Source organism: Doryrhamphus excisus, chromosome 22 (assembly GCF_030265055.1).
Source record: "Doryrhamphus excisus isolate RoL2022-K1 chromosome 22, RoL_Dexc_1.0, whole genome shotgun sequence".
Taxonomy (NCBI): domain Eukaryota; kingdom Metazoa; phylum Chordata; class Actinopteri; order Syngnathiformes; family Syngnathidae; genus Doryrhamphus; species Doryrhamphus excisus.
This window is the reverse complement of record NC_080487.1, coordinates 1,077,766-1,104,691: the sequence shown is the minus strand read 5'-3', so window position 1 is coordinate 1,104,691 and position 26,926 is coordinate 1,077,766. Positions and strand designations below refer to the sequence as shown.

Here is a 26,926-nt window from a genome sequence, read left to right as displayed (position 1 = left end):
TTCTCTTCCAGAGGAGAGATGCCAATTAAAAATTGCATATAGTATTCAATAGGACATTTTTAGTCACCATTGTGTAATGCATTTTTGTGTACGGCAAATGTCTTTTGAACAAAGTGCCCAATTGGCTCTAAAACAAAAGAAAAGAACGGCACAAAAATGTGTAGTAATTTGCAGGAGACAAAAAACACAGGTGGTGGGCTGATATTTTATTTACATGCTGCAGGATTTGAGAAGCCATCGCCAGTGAACATCGTGTCATGACCGTGACTTAACAGAAGACAGGACACATGGCTTTATTGGTATGCCTAAGTTCCCTACATGCTTTAATTACCGGACTACCAAGCATTAAGTGGAAAAGTCATCATTCAACATCTACTGACCTAGCGCACAAATAATCAGAGAGAATGAACAGGTTCATTAAATTATCGGAATATGATTAATCACTGAGCAAATAGAAAATGTATGATATAGTAAGAAAAAAGCTGTAAAATATTATAGTTTACAATAATTATTCACATTCAAAGGCTTTACATCTCAATACATACACAACATGGCCCCTGAACATGACTTCAATCCAAATATGATTCATATATTAGAATTTAAATAACACAGAATGAACTAGAGGCTAAACAATAGCCGTCTAATAACCTTATACAAGAATAAAAATACAAAAACTGTATCCTAATATCATTGCATTACTTGCTTCAGATTTTAATAATACATTATCTGTACATCACAGTTCTCGTCAGTTACAAGCCAGGTAGAGTGTTCCATACACAAGGTAACCGACTGCCATCTATTTATGATTCAGACATATTCTCACTGTGGAGGAATACACTTTGTGGAGCGTTTTCCTCCTACTTTATAGACAGATACAGCAATTTCATCGGTTATTTGGATCAGATAGATATCCTTTCACGCCAAGCCCTGGGCCCCCAGGGTCCTATTCACCTATATATTCCAGTCACACACTGCACACACAGACTCAGCCAAAGGACCTGAAGGTAATCTGCCAAAAAATTAAAAGCATTATATAACACAAACTGTTAAAAATAGGAGCATCAGATAAATCAATGTTGGATTTCTATCGGGTCGAATGTGTGGAAAAAAAAAAGGTGAGCTCGAGATGCAATTGTGCGATCCCGCTCAGGGAGAACAACTAGTGATTGCTTGAAAAGAATGATAGTATAATGTATATATCTGTTGGTGAGGATGTTCTGTTCAGCATGGGGTGGTCAGCACATAGGATTTTCTATTTCAAAACAGGATGCACTGAAATATGAGCAATCTATCCCACAAAAAGAAATCCACATCACAAAAGAATAGAACGGAACAGCCAAATCATCCAGTAACATTTTCTATGGTTGCAGATGCAGACGCCACCCCCCTCCCCAAAACAAAACAAAAAAAAAACAAAACAAAACACCTTTTAAAGTTGAATAAAGTACTGTATATCTCCAGTGCCCAATGAGAGCGGAACACGGCTGCGCTACACAACTGGCCATGCAGGAAAGGTGAGCAAGTTTATGATTAGGAAGTACAAGCTAGTGGTATGTTTACCCAGCTCCCGTTAGCTAAACCGCCTCAGTAACTGCTGTGGAAGGCCCCGTCACACACTGAGAAATCTATTTGGACTGCAAAAAGCAAGTACCACTAGACTAAGGAAAACAACTAAAAATACTGTGGAAATATCTGGGCTCTTACAAAAATACATATAGGATTTGAGTTTGGTAAATGCATGAAGACTGACTGAAGCGTACAGTATCTCGTACAGCTATGGACTATATGCACCAGACAAGGGGCTGTCTACAGCTTGCACATAGGATGCAGGTTTGGTATATGTTTTAATTAGAGGTCAGCATAGACTCTGGGATTCACATAAGCAATATTTTTGTGTTATGGTATAACAAAGGGAACCAGTTCTTGGATTTAAGAGCCCTGGCATTTCACCTTCCGTTGAGAATGTACAAAAGAAGCAGATGCGCTCGGTGGTACTGCCAACATCCACATATGGAGAATTGCAACAGAAGCCTCACACAGAGCACAAAGAACAAGCAAAGCAACCCTGAATCCAAAGTTGTATTTTTCCCATGGTTCTACTCGGTAAAACAAACAAGGTCTAGATGCCAGCGTCTGTCGAGAAGAGTTTGTTTACACTGCGGTGATGAAGGGCACTAAAGAGGGTGTTACTCTGCTCAGTGATTGGCCTCGGAGCTAAAGAGGAGTGGCCACAGGAGGAAGTGTGCTCCTATAGGCCAGGGTTTTGGTGTCTTTGATAGATCTTTCTCCACACTTCCTGGATCTTCTTGCACCATCTGTCAGCATTGCCGCTGGGGTCCATCAAATAGTACGTTCGGTTAGGCTGCCATGTGACAAGAAGAAGGTAAAAAAAAAAAAAAAAAGTATGAAGGCACATGTTACACCGCAAGGAGATAAAGACTTTAGCAGTAATTGTGTACCGTGTGAACGAAGAAGGTTTTGAAGTTCTTGGCCTCGGGGCGTAATTCTAATGACCAAGGGATTTCTCCTTTCAGGACCTTGTTAACAGGATCCACATAGTACAAGTGTGGTCCCTCAGTGAGGAGCAGCTGTCTTCGTCGGGCAAACAGACCCTGCAATGGAAACAGATTCAGTGCGTTCAAGCAGGAAGAGCATAGGAATGGACACACAGACTATACAGTAGTTCATGGATTTGACAGAACACAAGTCATCCTTATAGTTTTGTCTAAAATGAGCTGACAATTCACGATTTAATAGCCATACACACCTTTCGTTTGTCGACTGGACCCATTTTTAAAATCAGGTTATTTTCCACAAACTGGTGCCTGTGTGGGGGGAAAAAAAATACACAGGTGACATCCACTCTTGGGTTCTAATCCAAAACCCCATATTATCAGGGAAAGGTATACCAGGGGTTCCCAGAGGTTTGTTTGTCCAGCAACAACTGCTTCTCCTCGTCCGTGAACTGCAGGTCCAGCTCAAAGGAGTTGTTGTCCAGGTCGTGGATGTACTGCTCAATGTTGCTGCTGGACCTTTGCGGGGGCGTTGATTCGTGCGGCGACAGGGAGTGCGATGAGCTGGACTGGGCCACCTGTATGTTGCTGAACTGGCTCAGGAGGTCATCGTACTACAAAAAACGACACAGGCGAATTACACTTGGAACAGCTTTTAAACGCATGGGGGGGGGAAGGCCGCCCCCCCAGGCTTCGCTACACATCTTAAAGCAAAACATTGCCACCCGTCCATCAGTCAGCTACTTGCTGAATAAAATTAAAAGTAAGAAAGAAACCAATTAATCTTACATTTCCATAGCAGTCCTCATCATCTTCAGACATCGCTGGCAGGTACGGCGTGAGCTTGGGGGGTGTCTGCAGGTGTAGGTCTCCCCAGGAGACGTTGTCGAAGAAGGGGTGTTGTTTCAAAGGGTCGTAGCCTCCCATCTCTTCACACCCAAGACGGTTTGAGGGGTCCAGTGACTGGGTAAAGACAAATGACGAATCAAAAAAAAAAAAGATACCTATATATTTATACATTGCTCTCAAAGGACGTCACATAACTTACCAAAAGCTGTTTGACAAGATCCTTGGCCCTGGGGAAGAATTTCTCAGGGAATTCATACTCCAGCTTTATTATCTTCTGGAATATTAAGTATTCATTTCTACGACGAGAAACGAAATAAAAATGTTTAGTAGAGCGATAGCATCAAGGACTCTAGAGTTCAAACAGGAACGCTGACATCAACTTCCGTATAATGCCCAAGTGGGTTTGGTGGCGAACAGAAACCTGAAACATTGCATTGTAAACACGTTATCAGCACACTGCTCAGGCATTGCCTGATCTCATAGACACTCCAAAAGACCAGGGGCCTTACAAGGTGGCGTAGCGGTGAGCACATTCTCATGTCAAGTTGTGTTTTTATAGGTACCATACTTGGTGTGGAAAATGGCATACGCAAGCTTAATACTGTAGGTAAGGTCCTTGACTTGTCGTTTTTCAAGTTCCCCAAAAATATGTATATTGTGTGGGACTCCCACACAATACAGCTTAAAGCTGTGATTAGTTTTTACAATCATATTTTAGAATTTCATTAATGACAGGTTGTGGTGACTTCCATTTGTGTCCAGTTACCATGCGCACAGGGAAGACGTGTTCATCGAATTTGCAGTCAAACAGCCAAGTAATTGTTTCTAGTGAATGTACTATTGTTTACAAACCCTCTCTCTCTCTCTCTGAACGACACAACAATGGTGCTTTACACCGATAAGTAGTCGATAAGGCTTTACGCTGCTGATCATGTGAGGGGGGTGGGTACACATTCTACTACTATGAGGCGTTGCAGGATGGGACTGAGGTTTCCTGAAGTCCGTTTGCTCAAAATTTAGGCAGTCTTTACTCGTCATTTCCATATAGACTACAAAAACATACTTTTTTTTTTAAAAACGATGATGTCAGTGACCAGTCACTGTCACGTGACCAGAAGTGAGCTTTGACGACAATCCAACATCTGAATATTTCTAGTATCATGACTCACCACCAGTCGACATTCTCCTAGTATTTTATAGTATTATACTCTCAAAATGACACATATGTAATTCCACTTCAAAGTGGATGGTATTGATCTTATGCGGATGTTTTCTTTCTTCTTCTATGGTTTGCTGTGACACGTGGATCAGTCGTCGTGTCTGTTCACAGCGCCACATGTAGGTGTGCCTTGTGTGTAACATTGTTTTCCACCCTGCTACAGTATCCGCTCCCACGTGGATGCAACTATTCACAAATCCAGCACAGTGTGGATGCCCCAAAAAACTTTCCCAAGTGGATATGGTCTGAGTTGTTATCTTTTAACACTTTTTCCCCCACTAATACTTGTGTGAAAAAAAAACTAAACAAACCGTGTACTTACCCAGCTCTGAATGGTGGTAAACCAGCCACCAACTGATAGATAATACATCCCAATGCCCAGAGGTCAGAGCTAAAAAGATAACAACAATGTTACTTTTACACACCATACACCAAAAATGTGACAAATAACATCTCTATTCAATAATTCAATTACTGCTCTGTCTCCTATTCCGGTTAACGAAATAAATGTCCTGGAATGAAGTAGTGCATAGTTACCTTTTGCAAGCCGATTTCTCTGTTAGCAGCTCTGGAGAAACATACTGTGCTGTTCCGACAAAAGAGTTTGCTCTTGCTGCAAAACAAGTGAAATGAAACTTTTACTACACTTAACAGGCACGTAACTAAGGATGCTCTGATCAGGGTTTTATGCTGCCGATTGTGATACCGATCTTCCGGGACTGAAATCGGCCAATACCAATCACATGGATTAATTCTGCATTTTTCAATTAATTTGTGTGTTATTGGCCAGGCTTGCTGTATAATTGAATATGTTGTGGCCGCCGGAAGCATTCATCAAGACTGAAATCCCTGTTGTAGGTTCAGGTACAAACAAAATAGGTTTGTACCTTGCTTGCTGTCCGATGATAATTGCTTTGCTGTCCCAAAATCTGTTATCTGAATGTGCATGTCTTCACTCAAAAGAATGTTCTCTGGTTTCAGATCTCTGAAAGATAAAAAAAAATTGGTGAAACCTATAAGGAAAACTTGAATGAGAGTGAGAAAGCCTTCAAATACTCACCTATGGATTATCCCCTTATTGTGCAGGTATTCTAGAGCACTAACGATTTCTGCTGAATAGAATCTAGTGCAGGTCTCATCGAATGAACCAATTTTACGAATGTATTTGAGGAGTTCGCCGTTCTTAGCGTAGCTAAGACCGAAGTCTGAAAGATCCTAGTTAAGGATGACAACTATTACAACGAAGGAACAACAGAACGGACAGTGATGTACATTATACAGTCAACAAAAATATGAACACTTTTGGTTTTGTTCCCATTTTTCATGAGCTGAACTCAAATATGTCAAACAAAAGGCCTATTTCTTTCACAAATCCGTGCAATAATCATGTTGTCTAATGAGCATTTTCATGTGCCACACCTACGAGGTGGATGAATGCTCACTGAAACAGATTTAGACACATTTAAACATTTTGACAATTTGACACGTAACAATTGCAGCAAAAATAAGTGTTGCATTTATATTTTTGGTTGAGTGGATCGTGTTGCGTGAAAGAAAAAGTGACAAGAAAAGGATACACAACTTCTCATCATCTTGAAATGTGAAGTAAAGTTTGACGAAGAATGGGTGCTCGAGATTTGACATCAAATCCCTTTCTCTTTTCACATACTGGGCTTTGTTCTGCTTCATGATGTGCCGCTTCTCTAGTATCTTAACTGAAACAGAGAGAAACGTCACATTAACAAACCTGTATACATACACACATATGTATGTGTGTGTGTTTGCATGTACACACACGACATAGAAAGTGTATTAATACTTACTTGCATATTCTTTGCCAGTTACCTGCTCTCTTGCCAGGACAACCTTGAAGTAAAACGGTCTTGTCAATTGAAGAGGATGACTCATCCAAGTACATTAATAAAAGGAATGCTAGCATGTAGCAACATCTACTGAGGTGTAATTAAAAAGTGAAGAGGAATGCGAGATATATACCGTCGAGAAGGAGCCTTCTCCCAGTATCTTGCCAAATTTGAAGTCCTCCGGTTTCTTCTTGCGAGGCTGAGGGGCCTGAGCCACCTTTTGCGCACGGAGGCCCGAACCCTGGCTGCTGGCAGACGTTCCTACAGCGCGGGCCTCTGAGGGCGACCCCTCCATGCCGGGGCAGTGGCTGCTGCTGCTTGCGCCTGGGATAGCGAGTGGCGAGCAGAAGTCGGGGTGGTTCCTTACCATTGATGGATGCGAGCGGGAACAAATGACAACGCTGGGCTGAATAGGCACAACATCATACTGGAACAAGAAAGTAGCAAGAGAAAACATTAGTCAGCTGGGTGATTAAACACACTTAAAGCCATACATGTGCTTTCAATGGTGGGGTACAATAAACACCACCCTCGGTCAAAGGACAAAAATTATTTTCTTTGTTGACAATGTTGTCAAAAAAAATCACAATTGACACAGACATGCAAAAAAAAATCACAATGCTGCATTGTGCATTACAAGCCAGTAGCAGGCGATAGCAGCCTGTAAATAAACACTAAGAGCATCAGTGTTTATGTGATACGGAAATTAAGGCTTTGGTAAATAATAATAATAAATACTAATAAAGCACTGTGGTCCACATTATCTTTTCAGTGTTTGTATGGAAACAGTAGCAGAGCCGATAGCTTCCAGTGTTTGCGTTGTCGTATAAACATATGGCCAAAACACCACTATTTTTGTAGTGTGACTGCAGTGTGTTTATGTTCCCTCATTGCCCCCCAAAAAAAAGATCACAACCGCGAATTAACTTAGTCAATAGGTAAGAGCCCGCCATTGGATAATTACGGCACGGGTGATTATGTTTCAGCTGGCAACAACTTAATTAACTGTAACTGATGCAGTCAGCACCACATCCAAAGACACTTCCTGTGGTCGTGGAAAAGATGTTCATCCGGATGAAGATCATAATTCACAAATAAATAACACCATGCGCAGCAGGTAACAGCACTTAGAGGAGCAAAGTCTAAAAGGAGATAAGAAATCTACAGAAGGAGCTGCTTCTTGGCCTTGATAGTGTCAACTTTTTATAACTAATTTAAGAAGACCTATTATGCTTTTTCCACTTTTCTGACCTATAAACGTTGCTATAATGGTGTATTCTCGTGTTATACTATAGCAAAGTTTCAGATAATGAGGTATGAGCAAGTTTTTTCTAACGTTGTCTCACTATGACTTCACAGTGAGTGAGACTTCCTTATATGGGCGTGCCTGTGTAGAAGCTGTATGCCTGCCCTCCTCCCCTCTTTTCTTGGTAGTCTATAGGAGTCCACAACTCAATACAAAGGGTCCAAAATTTGCATAATATGTCCCCTATCACAGTTGAACATTGATGACATGCTTCCATGTTTTCAGGCTCACTCATATCAAATCCTCCCAGAATATTTTCACACAAGAGATAAAAGGGTGTGGGTTTGTAAATTCCAATCCGTCGTTTGGTGCTTCAGTAATTTGGCCTTTTGAGTGACAATAACATGACGCCACTATGTGTGAGTTCACACTTGTAGTCCAGTACTCTGGTCTGGATGTTCACACTTCTATTTTAGTCGTTGGACCAAATCATGGTGACAGTTAAGTAAATCCATAAAGTCATACCTCAATTAGAGGGCGCATGCAACGTCTACATTGTCCGACAACCTCATGATCCAAAACAACATTACATTTTCTGCAGCACAGTAGTAAGACTTCGTTTTGATGGTATTTATTTTTACCAGCTCAGAGGATATCAATTGCATAAAGATGTCAAAAAGGTTCCCTGTGAGGTGTGCTGCAAGGAGATGGCGTTTGTGATGACTTCGCCAAACCGTAAAGAGCAACACGACAAGAGCCATGTATGTTTAACGTTTCTGGCCTTATATTTTACTCTCATTATAACGATTTTCACTCAACTTCCTGTTGAGTGTTGCTATGCATCGCCTGGTCATGGTGTGTGTTTTGGTCGGCGTCCACACTCGCCTCACTCAGGACTAGAGTCCCCTGCAGACGGATTGATACCCATTTCTAATGCGGTCTCAGTCCTCACATTTTGTAGGTCCTTTTGGTTCTGGACTGCGGTCACACTTGACCAAACTAGCAAAGCAAAATGGACTCTTGTCCGTGTTAGCCAGAGCATAAATGACGCGTGTGAACGCACCCTAAAACTCACTTCAAGTCAGTTCAGTTGGCCTAGCTTTATCTCATTCACAACCAAGGTGTGGCCATTTAGCCGGTCTTCAATGAATACTTGTCAATCGCCCGTGTAGCTATTCCCTAATCCACTGCTACGATCCGCCGTGTAATGGTTGCAAGTAGGATCCAGGTATCAATGACACACCTCGGACGAATCCCGGCTACATCAGGCCTATACCAACTTTCTTTGCTAAGTAACGCTAAAGCTAACGTTAGCCACATCGTCAGGCAACACTGACAGCGAGTTACAAACTTGCGCTACAAATTAGCTTAACGGCAGGTTGTCGACGAGCAACTTCAAAACAAATCGCCATTTTCACACAGGCGGTGTAAGTCACAATGAGGGTAAATTGGCTGTCGTTTATTTGAGCAGAACAGCGGGTTGACAGGCACGGTTAAGCTAAAAAGAATTACCTTAACATAGGTGGAACGTTAGCTTGCAGTATCATCACTGGAAAGCGCGAACCTGTTTAGCTAGCATTAGCCAAACAGACGAATAGACTCCACCACGTAACAGTGTCGTGTGGGTTATGAATCATTACTAAACCCCCTCATATAGAGTACCAACACACGTTAAAGCAAATGCTATTCATACCAAATCACTGTAGCCGATTTTAGCTGTAGTTAGCTCGATTTAGCGCGCTAACGTTGCCATTTGCGGCTAGCACCGCTCTCCGCAAGAAGGCCCGACCTAACTATTTGTTGTCAAACAGCCGCCACACGCCACATTTCCAGCACCGGCTTCGTAGTGTGCTTCGTGGTCAAGTTCCAAGACTTACCAGCTGACTTGTAGCTCTTGCCATGGGAGTTTTCCGCGAGTATTTATTTGGAATAAAATAATTAGAGAAGCTCCGGTAATGGCTGCCTCTGCGCCTTCATTTTCGAGCTGTGACGTCGTTCCACAACAATGTTACCGCAGGACAGCAGAGGAGAGTCCCGCTGTGTCCGCCCCCTCGCTACATTTACAGCCGACTCAACTTTACTATACTGGAAGGCTCCGTCAAACGAAAAAAAAAACTTGTTTTAAATCAACGAACACGTGTAACTTCTGTATTTACATCAGTCTTTTATGTGGTAACATGCTGCGTTTAATGACCGTGTTTTTCATTCAAACATACAGTTGAAGGTGTGGGAAAATTGCGCTCCCCAAATTGAAGTGTACAAACATTTGCTCTGTATACAAAACACATTTTAATTTTGAAAATGTGAATACACACATAATTATATCCCATATTCAAATATTACATCTTATTTAACACCAATGCGTGTTACAGTGTTTATTTACCGTAATGTATACAAGCTGTATAGAAAATGGATGGAAAATGGATTTCCAGCTAAATAACTTTTTATAAAAGTAACTTTTATTGTGACGACTTTGCTGCCGCTGCTACTTCCTCTTCGATGTGCGAGACATGTTCTGACTCATCGTTGTTTTTTTCATCTTCTGCTTCATCATCCTCATCCTCCTCTGATGTGTCAGCATCTTCGCTTGAATCCTCCTCCTCCTCCTCCTCCTCCTCCTCCTCCTCAGGTAGCCTGGATACAAAAAATATTTTGAACAAATGTTTTTATATTACAGTACAAGGGCACATGTTGAATAGTCATCATATGTAGCTGTCACACAGGTTATTGTATTTATGTGAAATGCAAGACGCTCACCGATGACGTCTGTTGAGATTCATACATTCGACTCCTGAGTTCACGTCAAATGGATCTGTAGACAAGAATTTTTATGAGCTTTACTTAAAAACTGTGCCATTAAAAGAACTTTTGTAATTGAGCCATATAGGAGACAAATATAATTATTGTTTAAATGGTGCAATGATAATACTAATACTATTGACCCAAATAGGATCTTGATACAAACAACAGGTGACGGCAAAGTTCCTCTCCCAGAGTGAGCTTTTCTTCCTGTCACTCACAGATACAAGTGACTCAGAAAGACGCAGCCTTGAAATAAAGACCCGCCCAGGACAAAAGTGTCTCAAAGGTTGTTAGGAAATTCACAAACAATAGAGACGAACAAACATTGAGCAGCTAAGAATTGTTTAGGAATTGAGAATGTTTTTTTTTTATAAAAAAGCCTTGAAAGAAAAGGTTGTCTTATATTTAAGGTAATCTTATATTCGGGTCAATACAGGACACAGTGGATCCCCACACATTAACCATTCATCATTAATGTCACCGCAAATTCACACTTTCTTAAAAAAAAGTGTACATTTGTGTACACGTTTGGTTTACAATTTTGCATATATATATTATGGTGCACATCATTTTTACCAAATTCCTCCTCATCAGGTTTAGTCGTGAGAAAGTCCTTCTCTACAGCCAGCAGTTCATCCTCTGACTGGCACACAGCATAGCGTTGTAGCAGATCTTTATTAAGCTCCAGGAACACGGTGCCCCACTTGAATTTCTTCAACAAAATCAGGGCCAGCTCTTCAAAACCTTTCAAATGAAACAACATGACGCAACATGAGTATGTAAATGTGATCAGTTTTAGAGTAATAAAATGATTGGAGTACTCCTCGGGCCTTACCCACAATACAGAAAGTGGCAGCGAAAGCCTCTACGCAAGATAATTTGCAAGGCTTCCCGTAGTTGACGGGATTTGCGGCGACAAGGTATGGCAGTAAGCGCGGATGACTTCCAATCATCTTGTTGAACGGCGTCTCCTCCAGTTTGGCCCAGGAGCAATCAATCACTGCTAGTCCATTCTGGGCGACAATCTCCCTGTGAGACACATTTAATTCGGTTTACATCTCCAAACAAAGACTTTGCTATATCAGATGATATAGCAAACATTTGGATTTTACTCAATATCAAATGCATCTGGTACTTTTACAATCAGTAACTGTTACATTTGTTCACTTCCTGCTTTCCATAATACAGTTTAAGGTTTTTTTTGTTTTGTTTTTTTTGTTCTTCAATTCAATCAACGTGACAAAAGATTTTGTTTGACCTTCAGCGTTCCCTTTGTTGTTAATTTTATTCCATTATTCAATGCAAATATACAATTTCCTTTTAACAAATGTATACTGTAGTTGCCAGGCAACAACATGGATGCAACAAATGGCATACATACCTGTCAGCTGGTGTCACATACTTTGTGCCCATTGGACTCAACACGAGCCCATTAAATCTCTGATTGAGACGTAGGTTGCGCACAAAGCCCTTGCGGACTAGCTTTCTGCCTGTGCAACGTTTAGGATCACAATGTCCCAGCTCCCACATGGCCAGTGGGCAAGGCAGTTTTATTTGGGGAGCCTCTGCTCCTTCCTCCAGCTGAAAACTTACTGCAAAACAGTAAGAGAAAGCACAACATAACAGCATGACAATGGTGTATTAGTAATATTGCCCGTCTAGGTGAGGTTTCAATTGATGGTACATTGATCCAGGTCTCATTGCTTTTCTATTAAGCCAATATTACAGCACAAAACGACTGACGTGGTGTGTGTCTGTTTACCTTCAAATGCAGAATGCATTTCTTCTGTGAATGCCTCTAATGACTTCCCCTTCACCTTGTGTCGTTTATCTTTTCCTTTATTATCAGAACGCACAAACTTGCCTTGCTTCTTTCGTCCCATTCTTTCAACCGGCACTCCGAATTATAACCACAAAAGTTGAATATTGTCAAAATAATAACACGTGATAATAACACATGCTAACTGCTGCTAGCTAGCAACCACGACTGACATCGGTATGTTTGGAAACATTCTTAGTATTTTTAGTCTTGCTGGTACACTTTTATAAGTCAGACGAACTTATCTGAATAAACAGGCGAACCCCGGCAGCTTTTGAAATATTCAAAAAATCAACTTTTGGATACTGTGATAAAAGTGCGACGTGCGGCCATTGGACTGGAGGTACAACGCGCATGCTCAGAAATGTGTTTTGTCACGTGATTTTTCCACCCGGAAGACCATTGTGTTTTGTCAGAAAGTAATCGGAAATGTTAACATTTTAGCCACTGGAATCAACGATGTACAGCTTATTTTATTGGATATATCGCGTAATATCGATATTCACCGTGTGCCTGGGTTTTTTAGGTAAGTCATATTGAGATACATCTGTCTAGACGAGCCGAATTCAGCACATTGTCTGTTTTTTTGCACAGTAAACGAAGGACTCGCTGGTAAAATGAAGATAGTCGAGGCGCCTAACACATTTGGGTTCGTCAAGTTAAATGTCGCAGAAGTGTTGTTTCTATAACTTACATCCTATTCTGACAGTTGCTTCTCTCTTAAAGGATTAACAATAATATTTTGGCTCAGGGAAACAGACTGCAAGCTAAAGTGCTCCCATCTCCAGTGTCTGGTAATGTCATTTTATATAATAGAATGTATTCTTATCATAAAATAATTTTGTTCTGAACCTGTCATTGGATAGGACCTGCACACCTTAATCGTTTGGCTGGGAAGTGTTTCAGTCTTACCGAATCAGTGTGAGTATTGCACATTATAGTACATATATTAGATATAGCACCGTGTAAGATGGACATATTCATGCATTCCAGGTATAGATATGAGTTCTGCCCTTTTCACAACATCACCCAACATGAACAATCATTCAGATGGAATGCCTACAGTGGAATCCTGGGGTGAGATGCCTTACAGATACAAGCGTGGATGTGTGCTGATGACTAATATTCCAAGCTTTGTGGTTTCCCAACAGGATCTGGCAGGAGTGGGAAATAGCAAACAACACATTTACGGGCATGTGGATGAGAGACGGAGACACGTGTGGCACCAGAAACAGAGAAGCAAATGTGAGCGATAGTAGTTTGAAGCGCAACATGTTTATAAATCAGTTTCAACTGAGTCCTTTTTTGTGTCTGCAGGTGATTTTTGTGTGCAGCACCCAAAGCAAGCTTGCTCAGGTCTCGGAGCCCAGCACATGCGTGTACTCACTAACCTTTGAGACACCACTTGTTTGCCACCCACATTCTATTTTAGGTATGATGAAAGGAAGTTGTCAGTAGTTGGAAGGTGTACTTGCAACACTTCTAAGTCTAAGTTTTTTTTCCAAGTGTACCCCACCTTGAGTGAGAAGCTGCAAAAGGAATGGGATGCTGCAGAACAGGCCCGTTATGACGGTCTTATGACTGAGCAAGTAAGTCGAACAGTACAAGTTAATTATAAAATGACCATATTACGAACAGGGGCGCCACCAGGAATAAACCACATTGGTCCCCTGCCAGACCCTTATACGAATACATGGGAAAATACAATTTTTAGCTATTAATGAATTAACAAACACATGCCCATTGCCTTAAAAGGTAGCAGTTGTACCATTACACCACCAGGAACAGACACGTGAGTGCTGTATGCCTCACAACAGTGATGTGCTTCCTTTGAGCATTTACTGACAATGCGCCCCCTTGCACAAAATGTGGACCCTCACAGATGTTCAGTGTTTAACCTTGCATACTGCTTAAAAAAATAATGCTCCTACTTGTGTGTGCAGGGATATGAAAAGGTCCTGAGAGATATATTCGAGGATGCCGGGTTCCTGAAGAGTCAAAAAGTAAAAGTGAATCAACCCGAAGCTGCAGTTGAACCAGAAACACACAACTCTTTACAGAAATGTAATGAGGTATGCACGGTTTTAACACATTTTACATATAAATCTACAAAAATAGTATCTCCATACGCTTCAGCATGTAAGAACATTTCTTTTACAGGATTTTCAAAAACAGCGAGAAGAGATTGAGAGACTACGAGCCCTCCTTACGCATCACAATATTCCTTTTCATACACAACCAGGTTTAAACCGTCGCCATTTCAAAACAACGAGTGTTGACATAATGCATGTGTGTAATATTATATTTTTGTTTTGTGACAGATGAGATAAAAGGTGCCGGGACTACAACTATGGTGCAACAATTACGAGGGGACACTGGCCTTGTCGATCCCCGCTGAGAGTTGGAAGAAAATACCAGCATACCATGGATACCATGCTTGTTGACTTGGGGTCCCAAATCTGGAATACAGGACTTTTAAAAAGTACTCTTTACAAAATGTTCTAGGAAAACACCTTGTAATTTAATTAAAAAGTCATCTTTATGTGCATCGAATGGCTCAATTTCCTTCCTTTAGAATGCTGGCATGAAATAAGGCCAAAGCACACTAATAGCGATACATTAAATATGAATTATTAACTAATATGAGCAGTGAAATTAGACACAAAAAAGTCCAAGCCTCAAAAGCGTCAAGCCAGCATCTGGATAACTTCTCTGGCTCTTTGCGCCCTCTTGTGGACATCCACATTATCTTGTCCTGAGTCTTGGACCAGGTCTAGGGCCTTCTGCACCGTGGTGTCTCGTGCTCCTCCACGGAGGCCTTCTATGTATTGCAGCAGCACGGAGAACTTATCATCTGGAACCTATGAACAAACATTGTTAATTTTGATGCCTTTATGTATGTAAAAAAACTTTACACTTGGAAATCACACACAAATTGTTCATAATTATTTACACAATTGATCATGTCACCTCGCTCATTCACTTTTGCACAATTTCCATCTTCCAATAATTCTAGGATCAGCAGTAACAGATGTTTATTAAAAACATGAGACCAAGTAGAAGTGAAGCTAAAAAAAAGCACTTCCTGTTGCATGACAGGTTGGCGGGGTGTTTCCTGTCAGACACACTCAAGCAGTAGTGGTCGCCGATGTTTTGTTTTGTTTTTCTCCTTGTGAGATGTTATTTTACAAAATATAGAAGTCCAAGAGCTACTCATTTTTGGAACATTTATTTTCATAGCTTACTTTAACCCAAACAAACCGAATATGCTAGTTTTACCAGAACATGAACAAAGTAGTGGTATCCACAACTAACGTTTCTTTCTAGGGTGCTCACATTATTATTATCATTATATATATTATATTATATATATATCACATTATCATTATTATATTAACTGAAAAACTGTTATAATAATAATAATAATATCACTGTAGTAATGGTAAGTACCCTCAATCTGGTACTTTTACAATCAGTAACTGTTACATTTGTTCACTTCCTGCTTTCCATAATTCAGTTTAAGGTTTTTTTTTGTTTTTTTTTAAAATAATGCACCTCGTATCAAAGTACGAGGTGATATGACCATAAAATGACATAATGAGTACCATAGCTTGGTTAATGTACAAGTCAATATAAGTTAAGTTAATATATAATATATAAGTCAGTTATGTAAATGGAAAACTGGCGTTTTTGAGTTGTTTTTTTGTGAGGGCTTTAGCTTTAGGATTGTGAATGATGGGCAAAATAAAAAAAAAACAAAAAACGTGCAGTTCCCCTTTAAGAAGTGTTAGAAATGTATTCAACGAGAGTACTCCTGGAGTGCTAACCTCAACCTCACGGGTGTGATGCATTTACCTGCTCAGAGTCAAACATGTGCTGCAGTAACCACGTCTGCCGTATCTTCTGGAACCTCCAATCTGCACGATTGTCAGCCCAGCTGCAAAAACAGGAATGGATCGTGTGTTGGTGAGATAGTGGCACAGAATGACAAATAGAGCTAATCATAAATACACACACAACACGACCTCCTACAATTGTTGGTTCCATGTTTTGACTTCCAACGAGACTCCAACAGCCTCACCTGTCTTGTAAGTGGAGCTTTATTCTGGAAAGTCAAATATCTTACCAAGTCAGGTAATCCAAGGCCTGCTTTGCCGCGCTCGGCCCGGGAGAGGGTTTTTTCGTTTTTGGTAAGGTGATCCCCTCTGCTTTCAACCGCTTCTTCTCCTCTTTTTTCAACATCTTCTTCAGCTTCCTCTCCAAGACGCGCCTCTCCTCTGGACTCAAGTCCTCATTTCCGTCTGGATCATCGGGTGGGACTGAAATCTATCCAAGCAAAGGCAGAAGTGGTGTGAAAATGATGATTGGACTTCATATATAAATAAGCATGTGTACATTTTAAGCAGGCATAAAGGCACTTCCTGTTTAATCGCAGCTGAGACTGTTCCCCATTTTTGTAGCCTCACACATCTTTATTTTGTATTTAATTCCCGTTATGCTGCATTCAGAGTAGAGTTGCTATTTTTTGGGGGGGAAAAAAAACTCAGCCACAGTGCCGTTCTAAAAGACGTCAATTTGATCCTCAAGGGAGGCTCAACAAGGGAGCCAGTATGTTCTCTGATTTAACGGTCTTCAGTCTGCAAGGTGAAGGGTGGAAAAAAAAAAAAAAAACGGTGGGAGGGCCGGAAAATGTTCTGATCACATGGCCACAAAGTCATTCTGCAAGTATGCTGAGGGGATGCTGCCCACTGAAATAAAAACGGCTTTCTGAACTGGAGCATCCAAGCTAAGGGCGAGCAGTCATCTTTTTGTCACGCCGCTTGGCTTTCACTCAAGCAGCAGCAGCAGCAGCCGTTGAGCTGGGGGATACGCACAGGAGACCAGCGAGTGACGACAACAGAAATGGTAAGTGGAAACATGTGTTATCGCGCCGAGACGGCGGCTCCTCCACGGCGGCTTTTTTCCACGGCGGGCAAAGCAAAAGGCGTGAGGAGACGCAAGGCCGAGAAAATAAACCCAACACCTTCAGATGCAAACACAGAACTTTCACTTCTTAAAATACCTTTTTAATAGGCAGGATGATCCAGTCAGAGTCTAGACCTAAATCCTATTTGCAACTGCTATCATCCTGGGACACAAAAAGGGGGCTTGGCACAAGAGACGCCCTCGCAGGTTGACAGGTTCAGAGCACCATGTCCAAGTCAACATGTGCCATGACGATAAGATCAAGACGTATCTTGCCGAGTCGTTGTAGCGAAACCGAGAACTCGGTATCCACTGTTCCGTCTGTGAATGATACGTCATAGTCGTCGGGCAGATAAAAATAGTTTTTCATGCTAGCTCCGACAATAATAATATGGCTTTAGCCTGGTTATGTAAATGGAACACAGTTGGCGTTTTTTTTGTGATGTATTTCCCATGACATCCCTTGTTAGCTAGCTTATATTAACTCGTTTTCTAAGGATTTATAAGGTTTTTTAAGGATTGTTCCCCTTTAAGAGGTGTTAGAAATGTATTAAATGGGAGTGCTTGCGAGTCATGTAAGAAATTCAATTCCATCAAATTAAAGCCTTTGTATGAATTAAAAGCAGCAGTGGGAATACTGATATATTTTTTTCAAAAACAGCAAAAAGTGATGCAGAATTACAATTGAGTGCATCCCATAATCAGTTCCCAGTTCCACATGTCCAAAAGGAGTAGGAAGAAGCAAAGCTTATTAAATCCTACCCCTCCATCTGGTACTTTCACAATCGCTAACTGTTACATTTGTTCACTTCCTGCTTTCATAATATAATTTCAAATTTTTTTAATTTTGTATTTTCATTAGTTTTTTGTCACGTACCGAAGTACTGGGTGATATGAGCATCCAATGCCATAATGGGTACCGTAGTAAGTGTCAATATAGTGATATATACATATAGCACATCATGACTGGTTCAAGACTCTTCATCCTTGTATTTAGCAAACATCAACTGCTTGTATTGTTTCTTGAATTGGCTCATCGTTGTGCATTGTTTGATTTCCTTACTCGATCCATTCCATAGTTTGATTCCACATACTGAAATGCTATGGCTAGCATAACGTAGTCCTAGCATAGAAGTGTTTCAAATGTACTTCTTCCCTGAGATCATATTTCTTCAAGTATTGTATTTCTTCAGGTATTGGATGACATTTTTAGCTAATTTGTTATTTTTTAGCCTCATGAATTATTTTAGAAGATAGTTTGAAGATGAACTATATCAGCAAGTTGAAGTATTTGTGATTTTAGAAATAAGGAGTTAGTATGTTCTCTGTAGGCGCCATTATGAATTATCCTTACTGGCCTTTTTTGCAGTACATTTAGCGAGTGAAGATTTGCTTTTATAGTTATTAGCCCATATTTCCACACAATAAGTAAAGAGTGTGGAGTGATTTCTGATTGAGCAAAGCATCCACACATACTGTACTTTCATCTTATCCATTATTTTTCATTTTTTCCAGTCAAATGACAGCACCACACCACGGCTGTCCAACAGCCCGGGCCTCGCTCTCAACGCATGCACAGCGTCACCAAACGTTGTGCTGGAGCTGATCGCGGCCAGTGACATCATCTCCACGGCCCACCGTGTGTACGACGTCTGCGCCGCCGTGGGCTTTGTCGCAGGCTGCTTCCTGTTCTACGGCTTCGTGCACACCTACAGAGCACAGAGGCGTCTGGCCTGGCTCGAACGCCTGCTGTGGGCCTTCTGTGGATTTCAATTTCTGCTGGCGCTGCTCTCCCTCGCCCTCGTGGCGGACACACCCCACAGCCTGAAGACCAGCGTTTTGGCCTGCGCCACGCTCTCCTTCGCCGTGAACACCGCCTTTCTCTGTGGCCTGTTCGTCTTAGTTCTGATGGCTTATGTTCTCACCCTCGATCCGCCGTCCAACGCCCCGCTAAGGAGGCCTGGCGTCTGTGTGGCTCTGGTGATCCTCACCTCTGTTCTGACCTCCCTGCTGCTGGCTGCCATCCGAGGACCCCACAATGAACTTCACCAGGACACGGACTGCTTTATGGATCCAGTCCAAGCTGGCGTTTCCTACGCTGTGGCTAAATTGGGCGTGGCTTTTCTCCTTCCTTACGTTCTCAAATTGGGACTTGTGATTTGCGGCTGTGTGCGACAAAGTAAATCAAACGGACGATTTCTCTCCGGCTCCGAAGAGGGTCCGGTATTCCTGGCAGTGACGACAGCGTCGCTGCTCTGCCACCTCTTCTACATGGTGGCGCTAGTGAGAGCATCGCAGCTGCAAGCCGACGGCAAGCTGAGCCATCGGGAGCGAGCGTTTGTGAGAGTGGCCGAACTGGTCTTCTTCTTCGCAAGCAGCGCCAACCTGATCCTGGTGCTGCTTACGCACAAGCCGAGCCGAGAAAGGATACGTGGACTGTTCAGGCAGCTGAAGGACTGCTGCACGCGGCCCGTTCACACTCAGGCCAACAGAAACATCATCACGCCGCACATCGAGATCACAGACACGCTGCAGGACATCGAGTCGTAGAGCTCATTCTTCCACGACCAGTTCTGAACTCCTGTTTCAATGCCAGTGTCGCATTCGGCAGAACACCGCTGTGTGAATGCTATGATGGATGGAGCTAAGCTTCCCATGTTGTTTTCTTTGTATCACAACAACAGTAAGTCGTACCTGCTTTGTCGTCTCTGTTTGCTGAGTTTTTTGTTGCTTCTTATGTTTTTTCGCTTTATTCTTTTGTTTTTCCTCCATTGCAATGTTGTCATCCGGAATGGAAACTGGAGCCTCCTGGACAAGAACACAAATTGTGTCAGAAACTTACTAGGCTATGAAAAGGTAGAAGGAAACCTTTCTACTCACCTCCACTTCCATCTTTTTCCTCTTGGCTCTGTTTACTTTATTTCCTTGCACACTAACTTCATTGTCAACTGGAGGCAACTTCTTCTTCTTCTTCTTCTGTGGAGGTTTCTGTTGGGATTTGTCCTGAGCCATGAGGTATTTGAAGTCCTATTAAAAAAACAGAGATACAAAAATACATTTGCAATTCAAATAGGGTTTCCTATACTTGTGATACGGACAATGATCTGAATTAGACACGAACAAATTATATTTGTCAAAATGTACTTTAAAGGTCGTGTATATAATAAAGTCATAATCAAATAAAGACGTCTTATCTGTTTAGTTCCGGTGAAAGTATTTTACTTACACAAAATACAGCCGAAGAGGACACGTTGCCCCGCGTGTATGTAAACCCGGAAGTGACTGCATTGTGGAGCATTGTGATTGGATAATATTGCGGGTTTGTGATTGGCTGAACCCTGGGATAGATTCAAGTGCTGCTTCAAAATCGGAGAATTTAGATATTATTTATGCTATCTTTGACTTCAATGCAAAGCGTTTGACGTGTCAACATGTATGCAAATATATATATATATATATATATATATATATATATATATATATATATATATATATATATATATATATCCTCCGGGTTATACTTATTGACACGCTTACAAACACAAGCCCTAAACTGTCGATACAATAGTTTCGTATTATTCGAATTTGACTCTGAATTTTGACAGTGTACTACTGTCCCAATTCGATGACTGTAATTACGCACTTACCGGAAATGGCGATTTTAATATTTATCAGCTTTATAAATTGCACTCGAATTAGTCTCTATTCTAATGTTACGTAGCCAAAATGGCAACGACTGGGTTTGTTTTCTTCCGAGTTTTACTTATTTACTTATTGACCATGATTCAGCGTAGTTAGCTTCCATAGCCTCCATAGCTACACACACAATTTGGGGCGTGTCGAGTGCAACTTCCGGTGTTGGCACACTGTTGGAATAAGAGCAAACAACAGACAAGGCAAACACATTTTCCAAGCACATTAAGGGGCTTATACCTCCATCTAGTGGTGAAAAGGCAAATAGCGGCATGACTGACTCATTCATTCGTTCATTCATTTTCTACCGTTTTTCCTCACGAGGGTCGTGGGGGGGGGCGAAGCCTATTCCAGCTGTCTTGGGGCGAGAGGCGGGGTACACCCTGGACTGGTGGCCAGCCAATCACAGGGCACATATAGACAAACAACCATTCACACTCACATTCATACCTATGGACAATTTGGAGTGGCTAATTAACCTAGCATGTTTTTGGAATGTGGGAGGAAACCGGAGTACCCGGAGAAAACCCACACATGCACGGGGAGAACATGCAAACTCCACACAGAGATGGCGGAGAGTGGAATTGAACTCGGGTCTCCTAGCTGTGAGGCCTGTGTGCTAACCACTCGACCACCGTGCAGTCCTAAAATGTAATATTAATTCATTCATTTTCTAAAAAAACAGCTAGCTGCTAATGTATTTTTCAACCAATCTCAAATTTTACCCGCATGTGCTTGTCAGCCCCCGAAAGGTGTGCACCACATTTTGCGGGGTCAGTTGGGGTCAACACGTTGAATTATTTTCTTCTGGTCTTGAATGTGATTAAACACGCAAACTTGCAGTCTGCTTATTGAGCACGTGCAGATGTGTCCACCAAGCAGGACATGATTGGATTATATTCAGACATCATGCATACGCGGCTTATTGAGATGTGACACAGACCGTCTGGTATCATCAGGATGGGTGTCTGGGTCACTGTGTTGCTGGGTCGCTTTATGGTCGCCTTCTGGGGTAGTCAAACTTCTGTAAAATGGTCCAATTGTAATTATTTTTTATTATTTTTATTGAACATTTCCCTTCACACTTTAGGGCAGAAGTATTTCAAAATAAAATAAATAATCCTGCATTGAAATACTGGAAAAATATCTCCATGTCAAGCCTGAAGAGACCAGTATGACTTTTTATTATTCACCTTATTGTCTTTAAAATGATAAAACCAATATTATACAGTAATTACATTAATATAGTTAATTAATATAGTGACTTTATAATGAGTTGCACTGAAATGCAAGCCATCCTTGGGATAATCCCACTCATGAATGCAGCGTCTCTCCCAGACTTCCGTCGGGACCAGGCTGCACTTTCACGTCTGGGTTTTGTGGAAGCTTCTGCAAAGCCTGTCTGCAGGGGAGGAGCCCGCCAACCCGACTTTACAAGCTACGTCCGTGGGGATCACCACCTGACAGCTCCCTCTTTTGCATCCAGGCCGAGCGCCTCACGGCTTTTTAGACCACATTCTTCCTTGTTTTGGAATTATTATCGATTATACTGTCCTTGGTTGGTATTTGTGTGATAATAGTTATGTATTTGAACAGTAAGACTGCTGGCGTCAACTCGGGGCGGACAAAGAAGAAAGCAAGGACATGTAAGTCATAAAGGCTTTGTTTCCATTGGCGCACTTCCATAATTTAATTTAATTTAATTTAATTTAATTTAATTTAATTTAATTTAATTTAATTCAATTTAATTTAATTTAATTTAATTTAATTTAATTTAATTTAATTTAATTTAATTTAATTTAATTTAATTTAATTTAATTTAATTTAATTTAATTTAATTTTATTTATTTAGTTTAGTTTAGTTTAGTTTAGTTTAGTTTAGTTTAGTTTAGTTTAGTTTAGTTTAGTTTAGTTTAGTTTAGTTAAATTAAATTAAGGTTTAGTTTAGTTTAGTTTAGTTAAATTAAATTAAATTAAATTAAATTAAATTAAATTAAATTAAATTAAATTAAATTAAATTAAATTAAATTAAATTAAATTAAATTAAATTAAATTAAATTAAATTAAATTAAATTAAATCAAATCAAATCAAATCAAATCAAATCAAATCAAATCAAATCAAATCAAATCAAATCAAATCAAATTAAATTAAATTAAATTAAATTAAATTAAATTAAATTAAATTAAATTAAATTAAATTAAATTAAATTAAATTAAATTAAATTGTTTTGAATGACAAATAAACATGATTCTCGGTTTGTTGATTTAAAATTGACCATCACTTCATCAAAATATCTCCACACTATAACCCAGACAGGAAACTTTTGAGATTTTCCAGAATCTGCACCTATTCCAGCTGTATTTCCTTTCATTGGTGCTTCCTGACAAAACGTTCTGTTTTAATTTATTATTTATTTATAATTTATTATTATTTATTAACAGCGTCTCACCTCTCAGGTTCTCATCCATGTCCCGAGAAGATCTTGAGACGGGCCTCCAGAAAGGCTGCCAAGATGGTGGCGAGGAGAGAGAAGAAAGGCGAGGACCAGGCCTCCATCCTGAGCCACTCGGAGAAGCTGATGGACGACCTCAGCTGTGGACGGCGGGTGGGCCTGTATGAGCTCAGGGGGGAGATCGGCTCTGGTAATTTCTCCCAAGTGCGGCTGGGAATACATGACCTGACCAAAGGTGAGTGAGGAAGATTCCCGTCTTGGAAAGGCGTGATTTGGTCTTCTTTGTCATCAGAGAGAGTGGCGGTGAAGATCCTGGACAAGGTGCGCCTGAACAAGCGGACGCAGGCGCTTTTCACCTCGGAGATCTCCTGCATGGAGAAGCTGGCGCACCCCAACATCGTGCGTCTCTACGAGGTGGTGGAGACCTTCAGGAGGCTCTACCTGGTGATGGAGTACGCCGGCGGAGGGGAGCTCTTCTCCCGTATCAGCACCAGGGGGCGCCTGTCCGACCTGCAGAGCAAGCTGGTGTTTGCTCAGGTGCTGGCCGCTGTCAAGCACATGGTGAGTAGGATGGATGCTGAGGAGAACGCTGCTTCACCGTGTGATGGAACATCTGGGTCCACTTCCTCGGAAATATCTACCATACAGATTACTTCCTGTACACAAACCCGAAAGAAATCATCTTATGTTATATATACTCTACTTATACTACATGCTATTTGCAGCTATATGTACTACTGTACATATACTACATGCTGTATACAGCTATATATATGTACTACTGTACATATACTACATGCTGTATACAGCTATATATACACTACTGTACATATACTACATGCTGTATACAGCTAGTATAGATACTACTGTACACATACTACATGCTGTATGCAGCTATATATACTACTGTACATATACTATATCCAGCCATCCATCCATTCATCATCCATCCATTCATCATCCATCCATCATCAAAAATCCATCCATCCATCCATCTAAAATCCATCCATCCATCATCCATCCACCCATTCATCATCCACCCATCCATTCATCATCCATCCATCCATCCAAAATCCATCCATCTATCCAAAATCATCTATCATCCATCCATCCATCATCCAGCCTGCCAATCATCCATCCATCCATCATCCATCCATCCATTCATCATCCACCCATCCATTCATCATCCATCCATCCATTCATCATCCATCCATCTATCTATCATCCATCTATGTATCCATCCATCCATCCAAAATCCATCCATCCATCTATCCAAAATTATCTATCCATCCATCCATCATCCAGCCTGCCAATCATCAATCCATCCATCATCCATCCATCCATCCATCCATCCAGCTATCCATCCAAAATCCATCCATTTATCCAAAATCATCCATCCATCCATCCATGCATCCCTCCATCCATCCATCCATGCATCCCTCCATCCATCCATCATCAATCCATCCATCCATCCATCCATCCATCTATACAAAATCATCCATCCATCCATCATCAATCCATCCATCCATCCATCCATCCATCCATCTATACAAAATCATCCATCCATCCATCTTCTATGCCGTTTATCCTCACTAGGGTCGCGGGTATGCTGGATCCTATTAAAATACTAAACATATTATATCATAAATACAATATTAGCATCAATATCAATACTACTTATATTCATATGCCTTTTTATAGTACTTTCTATATTATATTTGGATGGTATTTTTACACATTTTACACATTTTATGTGTATTCCTTGTACATATGTATTCGGCATCAGAACCAAATACTTCATTATAGTTACTAATTACTTTCCCAAAAGTCATTCAATTACAAAGAGAATGACTCTACTGTGGAAGCTATTATGCTAATTACCCCACCGAGGGACGAATACATTAAAGGCTTATCTTATCTTATTATGTCTCACGTATGTGGAAGGAGCTGCCTCAGATAAGTCAGAATACACGCCAAGTAGTCCCTGCCAGTCATGTTCAAACATGTCGTTCTTACGTAGTCTTCTCTCGGCCAGCATGACATCAACATCGTCCACAGAGACGTGAAAGCTGAGAACGTCTTCTTCACCAGCACCTGCTGCATCAAAGTGGGCGACTTTGGCTTCAGCACCTCCTGCCGCCCCGACGACATCCTCCACACCTTCTGCGGCTCCCCGCCGTATGCCGCGCCCGAGCTCTTCGAGGAGGCGGGCTACGTGGGGCAGTACGTGGACATGTGGGCACTGGGCATCCTGCTGTACTTCATGGCGACCGCCACCATGCCCTTCAGAGCCGCCAACACGGGCGGGCTGAGGCGGTGCATCCTGCAGGGCTCCTACAGCGTCCCGACGTTCGTGTCCGACCCCTGCAGGGAGGTCATCAGGGGGCTGCTGAGGCCCGTGCCCGCAGACCGCCTCACCGCCGCCAACATCATGGCCAGTGAGTGGATGCGAGGTATGGAATACCCGCAGCCGTATGCCGCCCGGCAATCCACGCCCTCCCACCTGGCCGAGCCGTCCCGCATCCTCGACGCAGACGATTTAAACATCAAAGCGGCGATGGAAGATCTGGGCATCGGCGAGCTCCACCTCCTGGACCGCGCTATGGACCTGAGGAGCCCCGTGACCGGCGCCTACCGCATCTTGCTGCACCGTGTCCAGAGGAGGAGGTCGGCCGAGGCTGTGGGCTCCAGCTATGTGGGCACCAAGCAGGCCCAGAAGCCGCGCCATCAACTGGACGAGCGCCGCTCCGTGGTGTGTGTCATCATGTAGCGTTCTTTGCACGGACGCACGTTCCACGTCATGGCTTCACTCTACGTTTATTATAGAAGACATGTTCGAGCTAGTCTTACATATTTAGCATAAACATAGCTAAATAAAGTAAAATACAAATATAAGGCATTGAGAAGATGCATTCAAAGACATTGTAGTACTCTACACTCTAGTCATCAGTAGCTAGCACTACAACAACAGGCTTTTATTGCAGGTTGAAATGACCTCACATCATCCCTACAAAAATCCCTCATAAAAACTGTTGAAACTCAACTCTGAACCCCTGACATCACTTCCTGTCCGCCACTCGCTCTCTATTTTTTCATAACCTCACGAGGTGCTGGAGCCTATCGCAGCTGTCTTCGGGCGAGAGTACAGGCGGGGTACACCCTGGACTGGTGGCCAGCCAATCACAGGGCACATATAGACAAACAACCATTCACACTCACATTCATACCTATGGACAATTTGGAGTGGCTAATTAACCTAGCATGTTTTTGGAATGTGGGAGGAAACCGGAGTACCCGGAGAAAACCCACGCATGCACGGGGAGAACATGCAAACTCCACACAGAGATGGCCGAGGGTGGGATTGAACTCGGGTCTCCAAGCTGTGAGGTCTGCGTGCTAACCACTTGACCACCGTGCAGCCTACATCCATTCATTCATTCATTCATTTTCTACCGCTTTTTCCTCACGAGGGTCGCGGGGGGTGCTGGAGCCTATCCCAGCTGTC

General features: G+C 41.8%; 5 protein-coding genes across 10 annotated transcripts; 2 read left to right on the top strand and 3 right to left on the bottom strand.

Annotated features, from left to right (window-relative positions):
- Window positions 1–191: 191 nt before the first annotated feature.
- Window positions 192–9,754, bottom strand: pdpk1b (3-phosphoinositide dependent protein kinase 1b). 2 transcript variants are annotated; one of them, XM_058061955.1, is made up of 14 exons: window positions 9,567–9,754; window positions 6,577–6,870; window positions 6,405–6,447; window positions 6,159–6,296; window positions 5,642–5,786; window positions 5,469–5,566; window positions 5,119–5,194; window positions 4,904–4,972; window positions 3,562–3,658; window positions 3,303–3,476; window positions 2,910–3,127; window positions 2,768–2,825; window positions 2,460–2,612; window positions 192–2,362 (listed from the first exon to the last, which is right to left on the bottom strand). In XM_058061955.1, the coding sequence occupies exons 1-14, from the start codon at window positions 9,588–9,590 to the stop codon at window positions 2,249–2,251; spliced, it is 1,701 nt and encodes a 566-aa protein (XP_057917938.1). In that variant the 5' UTR covers window positions 9,591–9,754; the 3' UTR covers window positions 192–2,248. The 2 variants fall into 2 exon arrangements, with proteins under 2 accessions (XP_057917938.1, XP_057917939.1); XM_058061956.1 differs by lacking the exon at window positions 9,567–9,754 and adding an exon at window positions 9,202–9,220.
- Window positions 8,579–14,881, top strand: gnptg (N-acetylglucosamine-1-phosphate transferase subunit gamma). Of its 4 annotated transcripts, none has more exons than XM_058061962.1 (11): window positions 8,579–8,917; window positions 10,268–10,318; window positions 12,905–12,959; window positions 13,037–13,104; window positions 13,177–13,231; window positions 13,304–13,387; window positions 13,462–13,555; window positions 13,628–13,742; window positions 13,817–13,899; window positions 14,254–14,382; window positions 14,471–14,881. In XM_058061962.1, the coding sequence occupies exons 3-11, from the start codon at window positions 12,928–12,930 to the stop codon at window positions 14,633–14,635; spliced, it is 825 nt and encodes a 274-aa protein (XP_057917945.1). In that variant the 5' UTR covers window positions 8,579–8,917; window positions 10,268–10,318; window positions 12,905–12,927; the 3' UTR covers window positions 14,636–14,881. The 4 variants fall into 4 exon arrangements, with proteins under 4 accessions (XP_057917945.1, XP_057917943.1, XP_057917942.1 ...); XM_058061960.1 differs by having other exon boundaries at window positions 8,579–9,116; XM_058061959.1 differs by having other exon boundaries at window positions 8,579–9,132.
- On the bottom strand, window positions 9,864–12,702 carry tsr3 (TSR3 ribosome maturation factor). Its single transcript, XM_058061957.1, has 6 exons — window positions 12,254–12,702; window positions 11,873–12,083; window positions 11,327–11,520; window positions 11,068–11,235; window positions 10,447–10,501; window positions 9,864–10,323 (listed from the first exon to the last, which is right to left on the bottom strand). The coding sequence occupies exons 1-6, from the start codon at window positions 12,372–12,374 to the stop codon at window positions 10,149–10,151; spliced, it is 924 nt and encodes a 307-aa protein (XP_057917940.1). The 5' UTR covers window positions 12,375–12,702; the 3' UTR covers window positions 9,864–10,148.
- LOC131109700 (uncharacterized protein C7orf50 homolog) lies at window positions 14,808–21,113 on the bottom strand. Of its 2 annotated transcripts, none has more exons than XM_058061964.1 (6): window positions 20,923–21,113; window positions 20,156–20,302; window positions 19,970–20,083; window positions 16,437–16,636; window positions 16,166–16,247; window positions 14,808–15,171 (listed from the first exon to the last, which is right to left on the bottom strand). In XM_058061964.1, exons 2-6 carry the CDS (start codon window positions 20,285–20,287, stop codon window positions 14,998–15,000), a joined length of 702 nt encoding a protein of 233 aa, XP_057917947.1. In that variant the 5' UTR covers window positions 20,288–20,302; window positions 20,923–21,113; the 3' UTR covers window positions 14,808–14,997. The 2 variants fall into 2 exon arrangements, with proteins under 2 accessions (XP_057917947.1, XP_057917946.1); XM_058061963.1 differs by lacking the exon at window positions 20,923–21,113 and adding an exon at window positions 20,502–20,691.
- Window positions 21,114–22,424: 1,311 nt separating this feature from the next.
- On the top strand, window positions 22,425–26,464 carry LOC131109682 (serine/threonine-protein kinase NIM1-like). The gene is made up of 4 exons (XM_058061926.1): window positions 22,425–22,614; window positions 23,426–23,656; window positions 23,714–23,982; window positions 25,457–26,464. The coding sequence occupies exons 1-4, from the start codon at window positions 22,551–22,553 to the stop codon at window positions 26,189–26,191; spliced, it is 1,299 nt and encodes a 432-aa protein (XP_057917909.1). The 5' UTR covers window positions 22,425–22,550; the 3' UTR covers window positions 26,192–26,464.
- The last annotated feature ends 462 nt before the right edge of the window (window positions 26,465–26,926 follow it).